General features: G+C 41.9%; 1 protein-coding gene across 2 annotated transcripts in view; it reads right to left on the bottom strand.

Moving 5' to 3' along the window:
• Positions 1-24,292, bottom strand: part of sytl3 (synaptotagmin-like 3) — a 137,624-nt gene that overhangs the window by 11,632 nt on the left and 101,700 nt on the right. The window contains exons 6-9 of one of the 2 annotated variants that reach the window (XM_069932171.1): positions 22,604-22,652; positions 9,860-9,932; positions 7,849-7,976; positions 3,954-4,046 (exon numbers count right to left, since the gene is read on the bottom strand). In XM_069932171.1, coding sequence (XP_069788272.1) covers positions 3,954-4,046; positions 7,849-7,976; positions 9,860-9,932; positions 22,604-22,652 — 343 coding nt within the window. The remainder of the gene's footprint in view (positions 1-3,953; positions 4,047-7,848; positions 7,977-9,859; positions 9,933-22,603; positions 22,653-24,292) is intronic. The other variant, XM_069932172.1, reaches the window with a different exon arrangement.

The raw sequence follows: 24,292 nt of genomic DNA, 5'->3' as shown, positions 1-24,292 counted from the left end.
GGGGAACATGACCCAGTCCTCATCAAGGGCTCAGTAGTGGAGAGGGTCAAGAACTTCAAATTCCTGGGTGTCCACATCTCCAAGGATCTGTCCTGCAGCTTCCATGTCAATGCCAATCATGAAGCAGGCTCGTCAGCGGCTATACTTTGTGTGAAGTTTGAGGAAATTTGGTATGTCACTGAAGACTCTTCTAAACTTCTACAGGTGTATGGTGGAGAGCATTCTGGCTGGTTGCATCACTGTCTGAATGGAGTTGCCAACATTCAGGTCAAGAAAAAAGGTCCAGAGGGTTGTTACCTCGGCTTGCAATATCACGGGAACAAGACTTCACTCCATTAAGAACATTTACAAGAGGCAGAATCTTAAGAAAGCAGCCTCTATCGCTCCCTCCAGGACTCCCTCGTCCACTCATCCCTTCCCACCAATCACCCCCTCTGCACCTAACCCTGTGACTGCAAGAAATGCTACATTTGCACCCACACCACCTCCTTCACCACCATTCGGGGCCCCAAGTAATCCTTCCAAGTGAAGCAACATTTCACTTGTGAATCTGCTGGGGTCATCTGCATCTGCTGCTCACATGTGGCTAATTAATCCACTAACCCCGCATGTCTCAGAATGTGGAGGGAAACCGGACCATCTGGAAAACAAAAACCCACATGAGCATGGGGAGATTGTACAAACTCCTTACAGACAGTGGCGGATTCGAACCCGGGTCGCCAGTGCTGTAATAGTGTTGTGCTAAATGTTATACTATCTGTGCCACCCTTTACCAATTTATCAAGTTGTTACAGGACTTGACAGGGTGGATACAAGGAAGCTGCTTCCCTCAGACCAGAGATCAACCTCAGGACATCGTGTGGGCCATTGAAGACCAAAATAAGGAGATGAGGAGCTCAGACACCTGCCTGCTTTCTGCTTAGGCTCATGCCTGAAATATCGGTAATATGTCTTTACCTCCTATGGACGCTGTGAGACCGGCTGAGTTCCTCCAGCATTTTTGTGGTTTTTTTTTAACTACAATCAAATCGTCTGTTGACTTTTGTGTTTCACACCATCATGGGTCGAAATAGTTAGTCGAGCTTCAGGTTAAGGGCCTTAATTGAGACTAAATTAGGAAAGGGTATTATCTAGTATACTCTCTGAAGAGGGGGTAAAATATCCAAATGTTGTTGATGTTTAGCAATGATATTTAGCATTATTCTGCATAGTTCCATTAACCTACACCTGCACCATAGCCATCAATACCTCTCCCATCTACGTACCTACCCAAATGTTTCTTCAATGTAACTTTAGCTGATAGCTCATGCCCTGCTCTCTCTGTGAGGAAGATCCCCCTAAACCTTTCCCCTTTCATCCTTAACCTACGTCCTCTAGTTTGTATCTCATCTAATCTCAGTGGAAAAAGCCACTTACATTTATTCTATCTAACCCCTCATAATTTTAAATACCTCTATCAAATCTCCCTTCATTCTTCTATGCTCCAAGGAATAAAGTCCAAATCTGTTTAACCTTTCTCTGTAACTCAGTTCCTTCAATCCCAGCAACATCTAAGTAAATCTTAAACATCTTTCCTACAGTTAGGTGACCAAAATTACACACATTCCTCCAAATATGGCCCCACCAACTTCACCATAACATCCTAAATCAGATACTCAATACCTTGATTTATGAAGTTCAATATACCAAAAGTTCTCTTTATGACACTATCTACCTGTGACTCCACATTCAGGGAATTATATATCTGTACTCCCAGATCCCTCTATTCTACTGTACTCCACCACCTCCCCCCCCCACCCCCCCTTTTTCATCCCTCCCCATCTGAAACAACAGAACTCTGGATCATTGAGGTGGCAATCCTGCCCTTCCTGCAATCAAGTTTCAGTAATGGCTATAATGTCATTATTCCACATGCTAATTCATGCTCGAAGCTCATCCGCCTTTCCTGCAATAACCCTTGCAGTGAAATAGTCACAACTCAAAACTTAATCCACCAGGCACAACCTTTTGATTCCTGTCCTTGTATGCAGGCTTAACATAATTTTCCACAACTACTTCACTATCTGCTCCGACTCTCTGGTTCCTCTCCTCCTCTAAATCTAATTTAACCCCCCCCCCCCCCACCTCCGTCCCACCAACAACCTGCCCTGCCTTCCTCTGTTGGAGCAACACTGGCAAAACTTCCCACAAGGATATTGGTCCCCTCCAGTTCAGATGTAAACCATTCCATCGAAACAGGTCCCACCTTCCCTGGAAGAGAGACCAATGATCAAGAAATCTGAAGCCCTCCCTCCTGCACCATGTCTTTAGCCACATGTTAAGCTGCATTATCCTCTTATTTATAACTTCAATAACACATGGCACAGGTAGCAATCCTACGATCACAACCCTGGAAGCCCTGTCCTTCAGCTTAGCACCTAACTCCCTGAACTCTCCTTGCAGGACCTCCTCACCTTTCCTACCCATGTCATTGGTTCCTACATGGACCATGGCATCTGGCTGCTCACCCTCCCACTTGATAATGCTGAGAATTTGATCCAAGACATCCCTGACCCCAGCACCTGGGAGGCAACATATTATCCAGGATTTTCAAACTCATCCACAGAACACGTCATCTGTCCCTCAACTATCAAAACCACATCACTACAGTTCACCTATTCTCCCTTTCCTTCTGAGCCAGAGACCTGACCACCATGGCTTATCCCTTATAGGTTGTCCCCATCAACAGTATCCAAACTGATATACGTGTTACTGAGGGGATTGACTACAGGATTACCCTGCACTGGCTTCCTGTTCCCTTTCCCTTCCTTGACTGTCACCCAGCTACCTTTGTCCTGCCTCCTAGGTGTGATTGCTTCCCTGTAACTCCTATCATTCATCCCCACTCAGCCTGCCAAATGATACAGAGTTCATCCAGCTCCAGCTAATGTTCCCTAACATGGTCTATAAGGAACAGCAGCAGCAGAATGCATTTCTCAAAGATAAAATAGTCAGGGGCACTGGGGCTTCCCTGACAACCCACATTCTGCAAGAGGAGCATGGTCCTGACCTGCTGCCATTCCCATAGTTCTCTCTGTGAATTAAGGAATGTATTAGATTACAACTGATTCAGATCAACAGGGAAAGTGAGTGAAATAAGGGCAGAGGGAATTTGACAAGTGCAAAGAGAGGCATTTTGAAAGGTTAAACCAAGTCAAACAGAGTGGGGAGGGAGTGGGGGACTGCAAAGGGTGAGTGTAGGGTCAGAGTGGAGGATTGAGGTAGGATAGTGGGACAGACAGACAAGGTTGGGGGTGGCGATATTGTAGAGGTCAGAGAAGGGTGGGGGACTGTGGTGGTTGAATAAAAATGGGGGTGAGAAGGGTGGTGGATGGAGAAGGTGGGTGTGGGAGGTGGGGGAACGGTGTGGTGGGCGGAGAAGGTGGTGGAATGATGTGGTGGGTGGGGAAGGTGGGGGGGAATGGTGTGGTGGGCAGAGAAGGTGGGGGGAAAGGTGTGGTGGGCGGAGAAGGTGGGGGAATGGTGTGGTGGGCGGAGAAGGTGTAGGGTGGGGAGAAGGTAATGGACTGAGAGGGTGGAGGTGGGGACTGTTTGGTGGACTGCAAGAGTTGGTTTGGTGACGGTTTGTGTTATCTGGATGGGAGGGGCAGTGGTCGATGATGGTGATGGGAGTGGAGACAGATTGTGTGTCCTTGAGAGATATAGATGGTGTGATCAGAACAGGAGGGATGGAGAGGTAGACCTGGGGGTAAGGATGGGGACAATGTAGAGGACATGGAAGAATGTGAATAATGCCAAGGAGGAGGAGCATGGTCCTGAAGATTTTAGAGTCCAGGGTTCCTGAAGATGAGAAATGTTCTGGGATGTCATTTGGATGACACAGAACTCCAGTCAGGGATCACATACTGCTGTCATGCTCTCTCGTAGCAGGCCTGGATCAGAGCAGAACTCACCTCTTCTGTCCACCGTGAACCCTCTCTCTGGGAGCTCTTTGTGTCACTGCTGTCCACCTTATTGATGTCACGAAGGATGTCACAGGGAGGCAGCTGTCAGTAATCAGAAATATCAACCAGTTAGCGTCCATCTGCATACCCTTGCGCTTTTTCCCAGATGGAACAACATGATGGGTAGATGTAGGGTGCTGGATCCATGGATCCCTGGATCCGTGGGTAGGGAGGTGGAGTGGGAGAGAAAGGGCACATTGGGTAAGGGGTCCAGTGACTTATTGAACTGGCAGCAGAGCTTCGGATGAGCTTATGGGAGCACTGCAACTGGAGTGCTCTCAAAGAACTTGGACTTCTACTTGGGTCTTTCTCACATTGCTCCTTTGTTGTTCCCCAAACCCATCTGCCCCCAAGAAGAAGCATCACTCACTCAGGCAGGCAGGGAAGAGGGCTTTGAGCTGTGGGCTGGGGTAAGAGCAGGCTGTGGAGTTACCTGTGTGGTTTGTGGGTTGGGTTATTTCTCTGGGTTCTCTCGTTTAGGAATCCCAAGACTAGTGCTCCCATTGAAGATTCCTGTTGCTGGGTTCTTACAATGGAGATTCCATTCCCTGGGCTTTCATACTGAGAGGTTCCAGTCACCGACAATGCCCGCACAATATCCACTACCCTAACCTCATGAGGCACAGTGGCTGAGACCTCATGATTTAGCTGTTCAGCAATGGTGAGACCATACTGTGTGCAGGTCTGATGGTACAGCAATAAGAAAGGGATCTGGAAATTGAAAAGAGTGGAGAAGATGTTGGTGGGACTGGAGGACTGAGTTATTGGGAGAGATTGGATAGGCAATCCTTTGTTTTGGCAATTCGAGTGCCCAGGAATGCAAAAGGCTGCAGAAGGTAGTAAACACAGCCAGGTCCATCACAAGCTCTGACCTCCCATTCATTGAAGATGTCTACGTGAGGTGTTGCCTCGTTTTTTTAAAATTTATTTTTATTCAGAGAATCAGAGTGGACAAATATGTGCAGAGCCGAATGAGATGGGGGAGATATTGAATGAGTTCTTCTCTTTGGTATTCACTAGGGAAAAGGATATGGAATCGTGTAGGGTAAAAGAAGCAAAAGGGGAAATTATGGAAAATGTAAGGATTAGAAAAGAGGGGGTATTGGAACTTTTGAGGCATATAAAGGTGGATAAGTCTCTGGGTCCCAACAGGATTTTCCCCAGGTCCTTGAGGGAAGTCAGGAGGAAATATCATGATGCCGCGGGAATGGCGTATCACATATGAGGTTCCTGTGTTTAAAAAGAGCTCCAGGTGTAGGCCCAGCAATTATAGGCCAGTGTATTTGATGTCGGTGGTTGGTAAACTAATGGAAAGTATTCTTAGAGATAATATGTATAAGTGTCTAGAGGGGTAGGGACTGATCAGGGATACCCAACATGGGTTTGTGCAGGGAAGGTCATGTTTGACAAATCTTGTTGAATTTTTTGAGGAGGTGACTAGGAAGGTTGATGAAGGTAGAGCAGTAGGTGTAGTCTATGTGAATTTCAGTAAAGCCTTTAATAAGGTTCCACATGGATGGTTGGTAAGGAAGGTTCAGGCGCTAGGTATTAATGTTGAGATAGTCAGATGGGTTCAATGGTAGCTAGAAGATAGATGCCAGAGAGTCATTGTGGAGTCATGGTCTGTCAGGATGGAGGCGGGTGACAAGTGGAGTGCCTCAGGGCTCGGTGTTGGGTCCCTTGTTGTTTGTCATTTACATTAATGATTTGGATAATGGAGTAGTAAATTGGGTTAGTAAATATGAGGACGATACAAAAATAGGGGGAGTCATGGAGAGAAGATGGTTTTCAGGGACTGCAGAAGGATTTGGACTGCTCAGAAGAGTGGGCTGAAAGATGGCAGATGGAATTTAATATCATTAAGTATGAAGTCCTTCATTTTGGGAAGAATAATCAAAACAGGATATATGCAGTGAAGGAGAGGGCATTGAGGAATTCAGAGGAACAGAGAGATCTTGGAATAACAGTTCATCGTTCTTTGAAAGTGGATTCTCATGTGGATAGAGTGGTAAAGAAGGCTTTTGGTACGCTGGCCATTATAAATCAAACCATAGAATGCAGGAGCTGGGAGGTGACATTGAAACTGTTCAAGGTATTGGTGAGGCCAAATTTGGAATACTGTGTTCAGTTCTGGTCCCCAAATTATAGGAAGGATATCAATAAGGTAGAGAGGGTGCAGAGAAGATTTACTAAAATGTTGACTGGATTGCTGTATTTAGAATGCAAAGAAAGATTGAGTAGACTGGGTCTTTATTCATTGGAGCGTAAAAGGTTGAGGGGGGATTTGATATATAAAATTATGAGGAGGATAGATAGATTAGATGTGAATAGGCTCTTCCCCTTGAGGGTAGGTGAGATTGGAACGAGGGGTCATAAGTTAAGGGTTGGGGGAAAAAGCTTAGAAGTAGCATGAGAGGAATACTCTTCACTCAGAGAGTGGTGGCTGAGTGGAATGACCTTCCGGAAGAGGTGGTCACAGCAAAGTCAATTTTGTCATTTAAGAGAAGGTTGGATAAGTGCATGGATATGAGGGGATTGGAGGGTTATGGACAGGGAGCAGGTAAGTGGGACTAGAAGAGATCACTTAAATCGATGCAGACAAGAGGGGCCGAAATGGCCTGTTTCCATACTGTAATTGTTTTATGGTTATTTACAACAAGGTAGAAGCCAATTCCTGCCATTAAGTTCTGTGCCACCCAATAATACCATGGTAACCTGTACATTTTGGAATGAACTGGAGCACTTTTGGAAAACCCACACAAATCATGGGGAGAAAGTACAAAATCCTTACAGAAGGGTCAGGTTTGAACCAAGGTTGTTGGCGCTGTCATAGTGTGGCACCAACTTCTATGCCAACATCTTAAAGGACCCCATTTCCCTGGTCATAACCTCTTCCCACTGCTACATTTGGGAAGAAGGTACAGAAGCCTTAAAACCAGCACATCTAGGTTCAAGAACAATTTATTTCCAATGGTTATCAGGCTTTTGCAGCTCCCTTTACAACCCCCATCACAAATTGTCACCACAAAGAGGCCTGTCTGCACTGAGGCACCTTTTTTTCTTTTTGCACCACAGCCATTGTGAATATTTATGAACTTTCCTTGAAAAATATTATCCATTTCTGTACAGAAATGTATTGCATAGCTTTAGAGTTGTTTTTTTCCCCCACAAAGTACCTGTTTGGCAGCAGTAATTAACAATTTTGGGCATATGTAAAATGTGCATCATATTAAACTCATTACCATTCCCTGGAGCATTGGAGGCTGAAGGGTGACCTTAGTGGGGTTTATAAAGTCAGGAGGGACATGGATAAAGTGAATTCTCACAGTCTTTCCCCAGGATGGATGATTCCAGAACAAGATATTTAAGGTGAGAAGGGAGAGATTTAAAAGCAAACAGAGGGGAAACTTTTCCACTCAGAGGGCAAATCCACATCTAGAACGAGTTGCCAGAAGAAATTGTAGAAGAGGGTACAATTCTGACATTCAAAAGATGTTCGGAGAGATGTATGGATGGGAAAGGACATTCCATGCAAGCAATAACTCTATGACTCTATCCACAATTCCACCAATTTTTCTGTCATCTACAAATTTACCAACCAGCTCGCCCATATTTTTGAGGGCCAACCCCTCATAATTTTAATCACAAGCAGCTGAGGTCCCAGCAATGATCCGTGCAGAACACCACTGGGCACAGACCTCCAGTCAGCGAAACTCCCCTCCACCACAATCAGTCTTCCTGGGCCAAGCCAAGTTGAATCCAGTTTACCAAGAGGCCTTCCACCAGGCTGACACCAGTGCGGAATACAGGGAGAATGCCTCGTGAGTCACCTCGCTACCCTTACCTTGCTGGCATTGACCAAGTCTGTGTCTGACTGACTCCTCTCTTTCTTCAGCACACAATCTTTGGCCGTGTAACTTGCTGAGAGTAACTGTGTGTTCTTTGCCACATCTTCGTGAGATTTGGAGATTTCTAGAGAAATATAACTTTCAGTAATGCATAACGAATTTATTGGATAATCTAACTCTAATTGAAGATCAAACCAAATTTAATTTCTTCCTGTTGGATTACTTGAAACCCTTATCGAGTGTTGATCAGAAGAGTCAGTGTTTACCTGGTGGTAGCCCCAGTTCCAGTGCTCAAGAGAATGAACTAGCACCCTAAAGACAGCAGTGAGTTGTGATGAGAAGGGGCACTGCACAGAACAGGCACCAAAAGAGTGCAGTGCGGTGGGAGTGATGACCAGATGCTGGACAATCAGCATCGTGTCAGAAGAGCACACCAGGGGATCGAGAAAGCTTAGGAAAGTCTGCTCCTCTGAAAGGATAGTGCGAATTTCAATGCACTTCCCCAACACAGAATTCTCCATTTTCAAATGCCCCCACCAAATATTCACAACCATAACACAGCTTTGAGGACCTTTGGCCCATCTGGTATATGCTGAACTATTAATGTCCCAATAACCTGTACCTGTGCCATAGCTCTCCATACCCCTCCCATCCAGTTAATTTCTTAACTGTCAAAATTGAGCCCGCGTTCATCACTTCAGCTGGCAGCTTGATCCACACTCTCACTATTCTCTGCATGAAGGTTCCCCCTAATGTTCCCTTTAAATATTTCCACTTTCACCCTTAATCCATGTCCTCTTGATCTTATCTCACCTAACCTCAGTGCAAAAAGCCTTTTTGCATTTACTCTATCTAAACCCTGAATAAAAACACAAAAATGCTGGAAGAACTCAACAGGTCTCGCAATGTCCATAGGAGGTAAAAATATATAACCAATGTTTCAGGCCCAGGCCTATGCCCCTCATAATTTTAAATCCCTCTTACAAATCTCCTTTCATTCTGTGACACTCCAGGGAATAAAGTCCTAACTTGTTTAACCTTTCTCTGCAACTCAGTTCCTCAAGTCCCGGCAAAATCCTTATACATCTTCTGTTCACTCTTTAAATCTTAATAATATTTTTCTTAAAGTTAGGTGTCCAAAACTGCACACAATACTACAAATTAGGACTCATCAATGTCTTAAACAACCTCACCATAATATCCCAACTCTCATACTCAGTTGATTTATGAAGGCCATCGTGCCAAAAGCTCTCTTTATGACTCGTGGCGCCACTTTCAGGGAATTTTGTATCAGTATTCTCAGAATCCTTTCCCCTACTACACTCCTTATTGTCCTACCATTTGTGGTCCTTGTGGTGGAACCACTGTATAGCTAGTAGCACTGTTTGTATGAATGTACTGTATGGGCTGGCCCACCCCCTGCACATGACTCCTCCCCTCAGAATCCCCATAAAAGGCTGTTACGCCCAAATTCCTCCCTTCAGTACCTATCTTGGAACCGGGCCAGCAACATTTGAGATGTGCTGTTTTATGGTGATATTAATCACAACTCTCAGTCTAATATGGTTAATCGATAGCACTGCAGTCCTCAGACTTGAGGCTGTTGCATGGGATCTGTGCAGGGAAGAGCTATGCCTGCACCAGTTGCCCTCAGAGGACTGTGGCCATCCTCTCGGCAGGCACTTTCAAACGAGGCCCCGCTCATCCCTGTTGTCATACAGGGCCTAACACTGAGCCATGATAGCAGTATATTTGAGGACAGATATCAGGATTTTCAGGCTTTTTAAAATCATCCCATAACCTGCACAGAATTGTCTTTCAACTATCCACTTCCAAACAGAATTCTTAGTTACAATGGAACATCAGAATTTTTATCTTTTAAAATGAACTAATAAATTATATCAAATGACCTTAAATTTAAGTGCAACAAAGAGCCAATTTTTAACTCTAGAATGGAGGTCTTCAAACAAGCACCTTAACTGAAGGGATGGAGCTTGGACTACTTACTTCTGACTCGGTCGGTGAGAGACCAGAACAAATTCTCCATTGAGCTGGTGAATCCTTTCGGGTGCCTGTCCTCCTAGGAATATTCAAAACACCTTTAGTCAATCGTACAGTCCTTAATCATTTTCATTTGTTAGTCAAACAGAGTGGCAAAAATATGGGATATATCTGTCTATATCAATTGCATGAATTGTCCATGGAAATCTTTGACCTAAAACTTGTAAATCTTTGAATAGCAATTCTCTACAATGGAACGATTATACCTGTGTAAAATCCATTTTGTTTGTAACTATTTTCCAAATACTCCTTTAATTAATTGATGTGTTCAGGATAAAATATCACTCACCATTAATTAACTTAATCTTAAAAATCAAGGACAAAAAATATGAAGAACTCATTAAATAATTCTTGAATGGATACATGGATAGGATGGGTTTAGAGGGATATGAGCCAAATGCAAGTAGGTGGGACCGGTGTGGATGGGACATTTTGGTCGGCGTGGACTTCTCCTCACAGTTGCTGCCTTACTTGAATGTATCCATATTTGGTAGTTTTTATTTCAGGTTTCCAGCATTTGAAATTGGAGTCCAATTGGTGCCACACTATGACAGCACCAACACACACAGAAACAAGGCCTTCAGTCCAACTTGTTCATGCCACTCAGTTGCACGTCAAGCTCATCCCCTTCATCCCCTCTAGACTCTCCATTAGCCTGTCTAAAGGTCTTTGAATGTCATTATTTAACCCGCATCCACCACCTCCATTGGCAGCTCATTCCACAGTCTCACCACCTTCTGAGTGAAGAATTTCCCCTTCATGTTTCTTTAATCAATTCACCTTTCGCCCTTAACCCATGACCTCCAATTCTCATCTCACCCAACCTCAGTGGAAAAAGCCCATTTGTACTTACCCTTCTAATTTTGAATAGCTCTATCAAATCATCCCTCATTCTACAATGCTCCAAGAAAACTCCGCATCCCTCTGATGAATGGACCCACTGCATAGCTGTGGCCGAAGCGAGGAGAATTCTATCCAAGGTGAACCCACACAAGGCATTGGGCCCAGTCCACATACCTGGTCGGGAAGGACTGCGCAGACCATTGCTGGAAGTATTCACGACATCTTCAACAACTCACTGCAGCAGACCATCATTCCCGAAGGGTTCAAGACAGCTACCATCATCCTGGTACCCAAGAGAGTGACGTCAATGACTACTGCCCTGTGGCCTTGACCTCCACCATTATGAAATGCTTTGAACATCTGGTAATGGAACGCATCAAACCACACCTTCCAGAGATGATGGGCTCATTTCAATTCGCCTATAGAACAAACCAATTTCACAAACGATGATATAGCTTTGTCCATTTACTCTGTCCTGATCCACCTGAAGAATGATGCCTCATTCACCAGGCTGATGTTCATTGACTTCAGCTCGGCATGTAATAAGATCATTCCCCAGAGGCTGGTGGAGAAGCTGTCCTTGCTGGGACTCAACATCCCTTCTGGACTTCCTAACAGAAAAATCACAGTCTGTCTGGGTTAGAAGCAGTACGTTGAGCACTGTTACACTGAGCATTGGTGTACCTCAGGGCTGTGTGCTCAGCCCTCTTTTGTTCATGCTACTGACCCACGACTGCATCACCGGATCCAGCTCTATCAGTGTCATCAAATTTGCAGATGACACAACAGTAGTTGGCCTCCTCAGCAACGAGGATTAGTCACACTACAGAGCAGAGGTGGAAAATCTTGTAAAATGGTACGAGTAACAACCTGTATCTCAACATAGACAAGAAGAAGGAGATGACTGTGGACTTCAGTAGAACGACGAACCACCACCCTCCATTACACATCAACAACTCTGTAGTGGAAAAAGTGGAGAACACTAAGTTCCTTGGAGTTCAATTAACTATCGTGGACACTTAACATCTCACTTGTCAGGAAGGTGCAACTGCGACTGCACTTCCTGAGAAGACTGAAGCAGGCGAGGCTACCAGCCAACCTTCTATAGAAGCTCTATCAACAGCATCCTGGCCGGCTGCATCACAGTGTGGTACATTTGCTGCAGAGAAATGGAAGAGAGATCAATCCACAGGACCTTAAGAGAGGCAGAGAGGATCACTCCCTCCCCTCCATCGACGTGATCTACCGAGATTGTTGTCTGAAGAGGGGGTGCAAAATCATTGAGGACTCTTTCTACTCTGCGTCTTTCAGCTGCTCCTGTTAGGGACGAGATACAGGAGTCTCAGAGTGAGCACCATCAGGATGAGTAACAGCGTCTTCCCAAGGGCAGTGAGAATGCTGAACGACCAAAGAAACTGCTCATACTAACCATCTAAGACTCTCATATTCATGAGACAAATATTTATTTATTTGTATAGATGTAATATTTGTCCTGCATATGTATTGTTTATCAGCATGTTTTGCACTGAGGACCAGAGAATGCTGTTTTGTTGGGTTGTACTTCTACAATCAGATGAAAATATACTTGACTTGAATAAAGTCCTCACCTTTTTCTAGTACTCAGCTCTTCAAGTCCTAGTAACATCTTTGGGAATTTTCTCTGCAATCTCTCAACCTTATTAATATAGGTTGAATACAGGTAGTCCTTGACCACCCGCACATACAATCAAATTTTAAAAAAATCTTAAAACTGTACAAGTTCATATTTTGTATGAAAAGCACTTTATACAGTGGTCCACGGTCCTGATGGCAGCCCGAAGTCCCCGCTCATTGACTTGAGACCAAATCCACATTACAACCAATCCTTCTGTCCCCATTACGGTTGTAAGTCACAGACTTCCTGTATCTCCTGTAAGTAGGTGACCAAAACTACACACAATACTCCAAACTTGGCTTCACCCATGTCTTATTCAACTTCAAATAACATCCCAACGCCTGTCCCGTATATACAGCACCCCCTGTATGAAAGAGCTGCTGTTTAGGTCCCTTTTAAGTCTTCCCTCCATCTCCATAAACCTACCCTCTTTAGTTTTACACCCCCTCTTTTGGGGAAAAATTGTGACTATTCACCATATCTATGCCTCTTATGGGAGTTTAGGACACTTTCGTCAGTATGCACAAGTACAGGAGACAGAAACTTCCTCACAGGTGCTGTGCAGTCATTAAGGATGGAAGAAGGCCATTCAGCCCTCCAAATTTGTGCTGACCATCAAGCACCCAATGTTCGCACTGAGACTCTGGACTGCCATGGAGTCTGCAGTAGGATGCAAATCTCTTGCAGTTTCCATCAGGGATATCTACTAAACCTGCACCAGGTCTAATCAGGTGAGGTGAAGCTTACATGGAGGTGCATGGCTGTTTAATTAACCTATAAACCCCTGTAAGTCTTTTGAAGGTTGGAGGAAACTGGAACACCCGGAGAAACTCAGGGAGTACTTGGGTGGCATGAGCTTGGGGCTCAGAAGGGTCTGTTACTGTGCTGTATCTCTAAAATTAACATACTAAAATTAAATATTCAACAGGTTAGACAGCATCTGCGGAGAGAAACGGGGTCATCTTTTCAACTCAATCACCACTCATCAGAAAGTCACCTCTTTCTCTCTCTACAGATGCTGTTCTACCTGCTGAAGATTCTCAACATTTATTTCAGAATTGTACCATCTGAAGTATTTTGTTTTAAGATTATGCCAGGCCTGCAACAACCTTTTCCAATTCTTTCTGGTCTTTCAGAAGGAAAACATTTTGGGAACAGTGATCACTTCTCATTATTTTAAAATAGGAATAAAGTTAAGTCTGACGTTGTGGGGAAGTACTGAATTTGGGGAAGGCAAATAATGACATCGTCAGGCAAGGTCAAAGAGAAATTAATTGAGAGTGGTGCTATTGGGAAAGTCCGCATCTGACATGTGGGAGTTGTTTAGGGACCAGTTGATCAGAATCCAGCACTGGCATGTTCCAGTAAGGAGTAAGGACAGAGCTGGCAAGGAAAGCAAACCTTGAATGGTAAGAGGCATCATGAATCTCACCAAAAAGGAAAAGAAGTATACATAAGGTTTAGGAAGTTAAAAATCAGACAGGGCCTGTAGGAAGTATAAAGATCAGGGCTTAAGCAAGACAATAGGAAGGCCAAAACCGGCCATGAAATGCTTTGGTGAGTAGGATTAAAGAAGATCTCAAGGCATTTTATACTTACAAAAGGATAACTATGGAGAGAGTAGGAACACCAGGAGGAAGTGGGCAAGGTATGAAATTAGTACTTTGTATTGGAGAATGCTAATATTTTGAGAACAATAAAGAGGTGAACTGGGTCTTTTGAAAAACATTAAGGTGGGTAACTTCCCAGCATTTGATGATATGATGACATGAGTGAAAGAGGCAAGTGAGGAAATTGCTGGGGCATTGATGAAAAACCCTGTATCCTCACTACCAATAGGCAAGGATCCAGACGCTAAAGAAAAGCCATTGTTGTTCCTTTCTTCAAGAGAAGAAAATAGGGTTAATCAAGGCAAGCAAGTCGCATCAGTGGAAGGGAAACTATTGGGAAAGAGACTTAGGAATAGGATTTATACACATTTGGAAAGTTGTGATTAGTTTAGAGACAGACAGCAGGCTTTGTGAAGGCCAGGTCATGTCTTACCAATTTAATTGAGCTTTTTGAGGTGATAGTGAAAGTGGTTGATGAAGGTAGAGCTGTGGATATTGTCCACATGGACTTTAGTAAGGTGCTTGATAAGATCCTAATGATAAGCTGATCCAGAAGCCAATGAAGATTGGGATCTGTGGTGAGTTATTTAGTTTGGATTCAGGCTTGGCTTGGCTTACCCAAGAAGGCAGAGGATGGCGGTGGAAGGGCGTTATTCTGGCTGGGAATCTGTGGTTGGGGCATTGAGTACAAGTGTGAGGAAGTCATATTTCAGCTATAAAAAAACCTTTCAATTCTGGTTGCCACATTGCAGGAAGCCATGGATAGGATGCAAAAGAGGATTACAAGGATACTGCCTGGATTAGAGGGTATGAGCAGAACAAATCTGGGGTGTTTCCTCTGGAGCATCAGAGGCTAAAGTTTATTAGATTCACACTCAGAGTTCATTTCCCAGGGTAAAAATGACACATACCAAAATAAATACTTTTAAGATGAAGGGGGTGGAAGTCTAAAGAAGTTTTTTTTAACAACAGCAAGTTGTGGAACCAGACATGATTGTAGCATTTAAGAAGCTTCCGGATTGATACAAGAATGTGCAGAAAATAGAGGAATATGTATCATGTATCATTTGCAGGCAGCAGAGTATTAGTTTAACTTGAGCGTCATATTGGGACAGACCCAAGTGGTCATGTTAAGGGTTAGGGGGCAAAAATTTAGAAGTAACATGAGAGGGAACTTCTTCACTCAGAGAAGGTTGGATAAATGCATGGATGTGAGGAGATTGGAGGGTTATAGATAGGGAGTGGGTAGATGGGACTAGAGGAGATCACTTAAATCGATCCAGAATAGAGGGGCCGAGGAAGTCACGTGATGGAGTAGTGGCCGGACGGTGAACTCCAGCCCTCTCCAGAAAAGTTGAAAAAAATAAAGGAAAGCACAAAGGCACAAAAATAAAAATTAAAGTAAAGTGAATATAAAGGTGGAAAGAAGATGGCGACGAAAAAAGAAAAGTCGAAACCAACGGTAAGAAGAGAGGAAGAGAAGACAACGGAAGAAGAAGGAGAAGGCCTTACCTGTTCGAAGAGGCCCGCGGTGGAGAGAGAAGCCCGCTCCCTCAGGTCGGTAGAAAGTGGACTACAAAAATGGCTCGCTGAGCCGAGTAAAAGTGCGCGACGCGCATGCAAAAAAACACACCGACGGGAGGGGCGACCAGCTGGGGAGTCGATCTCCACAGCCGGCAATGACAGCTACAGAACAGCAGCAGCAAGAGGAGAACATAGAAGACAACGAAAACAAGAAAGAAGAGAAGAAAAAGAAAAGCCAACCCAGAGGAAGAAGAGGAAGAGTACAGTGAAATGGAAGAAGAAGGGAAAGGCAAGACAATGGATATATTTTCTCTTATTAAAGAATACATGGATTCATTTAAAGAATGGCAAGCACAAGAATTTAGTGATTTAAGAAGAAGAATAAACAGTACAGAAGAGAAAGTGAATAAAATAGATATGACCATATCAGAAATAGGAAAAAGAATAGACAAGGTGGAAGAACGAGAAGCAGCAGTAGAAATGGAGGTAGAGGACTTAAAAAAGAAATTAGAAGAATCTAATAAAAAAGTTAAAGAGACACAAGAGCTGTTAGCTCAGAAAATAGATATAATGGAAAATTATAACAGAAGAAATAATATAAAGATAGTGGGCCTTAAGGAAGATGAAGAATGCAAGAATATGAGAGAGTTTATAAAAGATTGGATCCCCAGGATCTTAGGATGTCCAGAACTACAGCAAGAAATGGAAATAGAAAGGGCACATAGAGCATTAGCCTTTAAACCACAACCACAACAAAAGCCTAGATCCATTTTAGTAAAATTCCTAAGATATACTACAAGAGAAAAGGTACTGGAGAAAACAATGGAGAAAGTAAGAGAGGACAACAAGCCACTGGAGTACAAAGGGTAAAAAAATTTTATTTATCCAGATACAAGTTTTGAACTCCTGAAGAAGAGAAAGGAGTTCAATACAGCAAAGGTGATTTTATGGAAGAAAGGGTATAAATTTATACTAAAGCATCCAGCGGTATTGAAAATATTTATTCCAGGACAGCAAAACAGACTATTCTCGGATCCAGAGGAAGCACGAAAATTTGCAGAACAATTACAAAATAGACTGAGAGATGAAGACGTGTAACGAGAGTACAAAAGATTGCAAACTAAAAAGACGTGTGTATAGGACTATATACATATATAATACATATATTACATAAGTGTATGTGCATTTAAAAGAAAATATATAGTGTATAGAGAAGAATTAATGAGGGAAAAAAAGGGGAAGAGAGGAGTAAAGAGGGAATTTAGAGAGTGACCTTTGTTGTATATAAAAATTGAAATCTTTTCTGGGGGGGGCTGGGTAGGGGGAAATTACGGTCACTGCAAAATCAGTTGACGCTTGCGAGTGAATTCGCAAATCCAAATGGAGAGGGGAGATGTGGTTGCCCGACAAGGGATAATGGGCAACTCAGGAAGGGGAGGGGACAATGGGGTTAAAGAAATATTAGGTAGGAGAATAAGGGGAATGTTTGATGTGTTAAAAATGCTGTCTTATAAACTGTTCAAAGAAAGAAAGCAGAAATGGATGAGAAGGAAAGGTGTTGATGAGGAAACGGAAGGGAAAGATAAACAAAGTATAAAATGGCTACATTAAACTATATGACTTTAAATATTAACCAAATCAAAAGGAAGAAACTGCTAAATTTACTGAAAAAAGAAAAAATTGATTGCATTTGTGCAAGAAACACACTTAACTGAAGTGGAGCACAAGAAATTAAAGAGAGATTGGATAGGACATGTAACTCCAAAGCTAGAGGAGTGGCTATATTAATCAGTAAAAATGTACCAATTAAAATAGAAGAGGAAATAATAGATCCAGCAGGAAGATATGTAATGATAAAATGTCAGATATATTCAGAGTTTTGGAATTTACTTAATATATATTCGCCTAATGAAGAAGATCAAAAATTTATGCAGGATATTTTTCTGAAGATAGCAGATACGCAAGGGAATATATTAATAGGAGGGGATTTCAATCTCAATTTGGATTCAAACATAGATAAAACCGGGAAAAAAATTAACAGAAAGAATAAAGTAACCAAATTTATAATTAAATCGATGGAAGAAATGCAACTTTTGGATATATGGAGGAAACAACACCCAAAGGAAAAGGAATATTCATATTATTCGGATAGACATAAAACATATTCAAGAATAAATTTATTCCTGTTATCAGCTTGTATACAAGATAGAGTTAGGAAAACAGAATATAAAGCTAGAATATTATCGGACCATTCACCCTTGATATTGACAATAGAGTTAGAGGATATCCCTCCAAAAATGTATAGATGGAGATTAAACCCCATGCTACTTAAAAGACAGGATTTTAGAGAATTCATAGAAAGACAAATTAAAATGTATTTTGAAATAAATACAGAATCAGTGAAGGATAAATTTATATTATGGGACGCAATGAAAGCGTTCATCAGAGGGCAAATAATAAGTTACGTAACTAAGATGAAGAAGGATTACAATCAGGAAACAGAACAGTTGGAAAAGGAAATAGCAGATATAGAGAAAGAATTAGTAAGGAAGGAAGACACTACTAAAAGAAGGGAATTGGTAGATAAAAAAATAAAATATGAAACATTTCAAACATATAAGGTGGAGAAAAATATAATGAAGACAAAGCAGAAATATTACGAACTAGGAGAAAAAACGCACAAAATTCTAGCGTGGCAGCTTAAGACAGAACAAACTAAAAGAATGGTATTGGCATCAAGGAAAAAAGACAAACAGATCACATAATTAATGAAATTAATGAAAATTTCAGAGAATTCTACAAACAATTATACCAAACTGAAAACGAAGGGAAAGAAGGCAAAATAGATGAATTCTTAACTAAAATTGAACTACCGAAATTACAAACAGAGGAACAAAATAAATTAATAGAACCATTTGAAATAGTAGAAATACAAGAGACAATAAAAAATCTGCTGAATAATAAAACACCAGGAGAGGATGGTCTCCCAATAGAATTCTATAAAACATTTAAAGATTTATTAATTCCTCCCCTCCTGGAAGTAATCAACCAGATTGATAAAACACAAAGCTTACCAGATTCGTGTAAAACAGCAATAATTACAGTAATACCAAAGGCAGGGAAAGATCCACTTGCACCAGCATCATATCGACCAATATCTCTACTTAACACAGATTACAAGATAATAGCTAAATTATTAGCAAACAGATTAGCTGATTATGTACCAAAAATAGTAAGTCTAGACCAAACTGGATTCATAAAAAAAAGACGAACAACAGATAATATTTGTAAGTTTATTAACTTAATTCATGCAGTAGAAGGAAATAAAACTCCAACAGTAGCGGTTGCTTTAGACGCAGAGAAGGCCTTCGACAGAGTAGAATGGAATTATTTATTCAAGGTACTACATAAATTTAGTTTACCAGAGAAATATATTAATTGGATTAAAGCATTATATAAGGGGCCATTGGCAAGAGTGACAGTAAATGGATATGTATCAAAACATTTTCACTTAAGCAGATCAACAAGGCAGGGATGCCCACTATTGCCCTTATTGTTCGCGTTAGCCATAGAACCACTTGCAGAACTGATAAGAACAGAAAATAAAATAAAAGGGATAAAAATAAAAGGCAAGGAATACAAAATCAGTTTATTTGCAGATGATGTTATAGTATACCTAACGGAACCAGAAACATCAATAAAAGAATTACATAAGAAATTGAAGGAGTATGGAGAAGTGTCGGGATACAAGATTAATGCAAATAAAAGTGAAGCAATGCCAATGAATAATGCGGATTTCTCAAAATTCAAGAAAGAATCACCGTTTAGATGGCAAATGCAAACAATACGATACCTAGGTATACAAATAAATAAAAACCTCAGCCATCTATATAAACTTAATTATTATCCACTAATGAAAAAAATACAGGAAGATTTAGAGCATTGGAAAGACTTACCATTAACACTAATAGGAAGGATAAACTGTATTAAAATGAACATTTTTCCAAGGATACAATACCTATTTCAGGCACTGCCAATACACTTGACAGAAAAATTCTTTAAGGAGTTAAAGAAAATAATAAGGAAATTCTGATGGAAAGGGGGGAATCCGAGGATAGCACTAGATAAATTAACAGAATGGTATAGACAAGCAGGCTTACAACTGCCAAATTTTAAAAATTATTATAGAGCCGCACAATTAAGATATCTATCAGATTTTTACCAAACAAAAGAAAAGCCAGATTGGACTAGATTAGAGCTAGACAAAATAGGGGAGAAGATACCTGAACATATATTATATAAATGGGATGAAAAATTGGTAAAACATAGGAATTCTCCAGTATTGCACCATTTGCTTAATATTTGGAAGAAGATTCATGTAGAAAGAAATAAAACAAACGACCAATTATCAAAACTAATACTGACGCAAAATCAGCTAATCCCTTTTACGGTAGATAACCTGTCTTTTAGAGAATGGGAGAAAAAAGGGATTAAAAGAATAGAAAATTGTTTTTCGGGGAATAAATTATTATCCTTTGAACAAATGAAGGATAAATATAATATAACTCAAGATACAGTGCTGGCATATTACCAATTGAAATCCTATCTAAAGGATAAATTGGGAAGTAGTCTGAAGTTACCAGAAGGAAGCAATTTTGAATATCTGATTACAGACACAATGATAATTAAAAAATTTATAACAAACATGTATATCAAATTACAAGAAAAGGAGAATGAGGAAATAAATGATAAAACTAAACAAAAGTGGGAACAAGATCTAAACATAAAGATAAAAAAGGAAACATGGGAGAGGTTATGTTTAGGAACTATGAGAAATACAATAAATACGAGATTACGTATGATACAATATAATTGGATACACCAAAGCCTTCGACAACGTGAGCAGGAAAGGGCTTTGGCAAATACTAGAGCGCATCGGATGTCCCCCAAAGTTCCTCAACATGATTATCCAACTGCACGAAAACCAACAAGGTCGGGTCAGATACAGCAATGAGCTCTCTGAACCCTTCTCCATTAACAATGGCGTGAAGCAAGGCTGTGTTCTCGCACCAACCCTCTTTTCAATCTTCTTCAGCATGATGCTGAACCAAGCCATGAAAGACCCCAACAATGAAGACGCTGTTTACATCCGGTATGGCAGTCTCTTCAATCTGAGGCGCCTGCAAGCTCACACCAAGACACAAGAGAAACTTGTCCGTGAACTACTCTTTGCAGACGATGCCGCTTTAGTTGCCCATTCAGAGCCAGCTCTTCAGCGCTTGACGTCCTGCTTTGCAGAAACTGCCAAAATGTTTGGCCTGGAAGTCAGCCTGAAGAAAACTGAGGTCCTCCATCAGCCAGCTCCCCACCATGACTACCAGCCCCCCCACGTCTCCATCGGGCACACAAAACTCAAAACGGTCAACCAGTTTACCTATCTCGGCTGCACCATTTCATCAGATGCAAGGATCGACAATGAGATAGACAACAGACTCGCCAAGGCAAATAGCGCCTTTGGAAGACTACACAAAAGAGTCTGGAAAAACACCCAACTGAAAAACCTCACAAAGATAAGCGTATACAGAGCCGTTGTCATACCCACACTCCTGTTCGGCTCCGAATCATGGGTCCTCTACCGGCATCACCTACGGCTCCTAGAACGCTTCCACCAGCGTTGTCTCCGCTCCATCCTCAACATCCATTGGAGCGCTTTCATCCCTAACGTCGAAGTACTCGAGATGGCAGAGGTCGACAGCATCGAGTCCACGCTGCTGAAGATCCAGCTGCGCTGGGTGGGTCACGTCTCTAGAATGGAGGACCATCGCCTTCCCAAGATCGTATTATATGGCGAGCTCTCCACTGGCCACCGTGACAGAGGTGCACCAAAGAAGAGGTACAAGGACTGCCTAAAGAAATCTCTTGGTGCCTGCCACATTGACCACCGCCAGTGGGCTGATATCGCCTCAAACCGTGCATCTTGGCGCCTCACAATTTGGCGGGCAGCAACCTCCTTTGAAGAAGACCGCAGAGCCCACCTCACTGACAAAAGGCAAAGGAGGAAAAACCCAACACCCAACCCCAACCAACCAATTTTCCCCTGCAGCCGCTGCAACCGTGTCTGCCTGTCCCGCATCGGACTGGTCAGCCACAAACGAGCCTGCAGCTGACGTGGACTTTTACCCCCTCCATAAATCTTCGTCCGCGAAGCCAAGCCAAAGAAAGGATACAAAGGTTATATATCACTCCTCAAAAGTTAAATAAATGGGATCCAACAGTATCTGACAGATGTTTTCGTTGTAAAAAAGAAATAGGAACAACAATTCATGCAATCTGGACTTGTGAAAAGGTGAAAAAATTTTGGGAAGATCTAAACCAGATATTAAATAAAATTACAGAAAGCAATATACCAAAAAACCCAGAGATCTTCCTCCTAAGTAACATAAAAAATAAAGAATTTGGACTTGATTTGGAGGGTGTACAAAAAAGATTTGTTAAGATAGCCCTAGCTGTAGCAAAAAAATGTATTATGTCAAACTGGAAATTAGAAGATAATTTGAAAATTCAGCAATGGTATATAGAAATGAATAAATGTATTCCATTAGAAAAAATAACATATAGTTTAAGAAATAATATAACATTATTTGAACAAATATGGGAGCCGTATATGGAATAAAATAGAGAAAACCTACCGGGACATCTATCACCTAAAATGACAAAAGGAAAAGAGAATGGAAAGAATTGACTCAGTGGAAGTTTTTGTTCGTTAATGTTGAGTGACAACATTGTTTGATGGGTTTGATGTATCTTGGACTCAGAGTTTTGAATGGATGGAGGGTTAGGTGGGGGGGGAGGGGAGGAGGGAGGGGGGAGAAAACGACACTGTATATATTTGAAAGGAGAAATGTGTATATCTTGAATAATGTGATCTATAGTGTGAAAAAAAAAATAAAAAAAAAACAAGAATAGAGGGGCCGAGATGGCTTGTTTCTGAACTGTAATTGTTATATGGTTTATGGCTATATTTTATCAATCATATTTTTTTCAACAGTTTCACCTTACCAGTAGACATCCTGTAGGTGGAGGGGTAGGGGGTACAATGGCAATACTGCTGGAAGAAAATAAATATTCATAATTTCAATATGTAATACTGGAAAGTTGACTTAATTGACAGCAAAAGCAGATTTTCAATGGTTGGTACTCATTAGTGACCATTCATCAGGGCTATGCATTATGGGAAGGCTTGCGACAAACATTGAACATTGACAGGCATCTAATCTTTGACAGACTAGGATACCAGTTTCCAAATATTGGAAGAACCAAACACAAAACATGTTTTACCAACTCCAAAGTTTATATGAACAGACCAAAGGTTAAATTCAAATTCTGCACTCAATGAAAACAAAATGGCAAAGTAGACTTTTCAAGATGCTTGGCATCCAAAACAAAGGGGGGAAACCTGGATGTGGTCATCAGCAGGAGTGAGGGGGTGATGGCAGAGAAACAAGGCTGGCACTTTGCGTCATGGCCCCGTCATCACAATTGGATGAACATGCTTCATGTGTCTATGGTAGAGTACATGCACATGTTGTCAGGAACATGCTGTCTCTACACTGGAGAAACCAAATGCATTTTTGGGGTCGACTTTGTGGAACACCTCTGATTTCCAACCACCCTATTCCACTCCCACTCTCACTTTAACCTCTATCCCCCTACTTAGCTCTGACAAGACCTGACATATCTAATTGGAAGAAGAGGTGCTTCTTCTAACCTTTAAGACTTCACATTCAATGGAACAATTTAGCATAAACCCACCTTTTTTTTTAAATATGCAGCTATACCTTTGTTTAGTTGGTTCTGGTTCAGTTTTGGAGAAATCACTAGTTTTTAATGCAGTTGTTACCTTAGCTACTTTGGCCTGCAGCACATGCAAGTGCTGGAGAAACTAGGAAGTAAAGTTTGCTGATGTTTCAGGCCTGGGCACCTGAATAAAAAGGTGTGGGATGGGGGGGGGGGGAGGAGGAAAGGATGGCAGGTGATGAATGAATAGAGGTGAGAGGGGGAAGAATTGTAAAAAAGAAAGGAAACTAAGAGATGATAGGATTGAGGGAGAGGGCTGATAATGAGGAAGGAAGGAGGTGGTGATGGGCAGGTGGAGAGGGCAGGCAAAGATAAAAAAGGAAAAGAGGAGGAGGAATGGAGATAGAGAGAGATGAGGGAAAAGAAGCAGGAGAGAGTTGGAAAAGAAGGGGGGCACATTTACTGAAGAAGGAGGACATCTTGGAATGTCCTGGAGTGGAACGCCTTGTCATGGGGAAGCAATTCCTTTCTCCCAATTCCTTTGTCTCTGTCACATCTATTCCCACAACTTTCCATTCCAGAACATACAAGATGTCTTCTTCCTTCAGAACACATGGTTTTCTCTCCACTCTCATCAACACAGCCTTCACCCGCATTTCCTGCACACCTGCCCTGGCCCCATCCCCCTTCCTGACACAAAAGGGATAGGCTTCCCCACTCCTATTAACCTCCATATCCAACACATTACTCTCCACAATTTCCAACAGGATTCTACTACATCCCTTCCCTTCTCCACTTTTCATAGAAATTTCTCTCTCTGCAACTCCCTTATCCATCCATCCCTTTCCAAAGGGATCACTTAATTAAATATCTTCACTCCGTCCACCTCAACAGCAAGGATCCCCCAGTGGCCAACCGGTTTAATTTCACACCCCATTTCCACACTGACAT

Source organism: Narcine bancroftii, chromosome 4 (genome assembly GCF_036971445.1).
Source record: "Narcine bancroftii isolate sNarBan1 chromosome 4, sNarBan1.hap1, whole genome shotgun sequence".
NCBI classification, from domain to species: domain Eukaryota; kingdom Metazoa; phylum Chordata; class Chondrichthyes; order Torpediniformes; family Narcinidae; genus Narcine; species Narcine bancroftii.
This window is presented reverse-complemented; position numbering and strand designations above follow the sequence as displayed.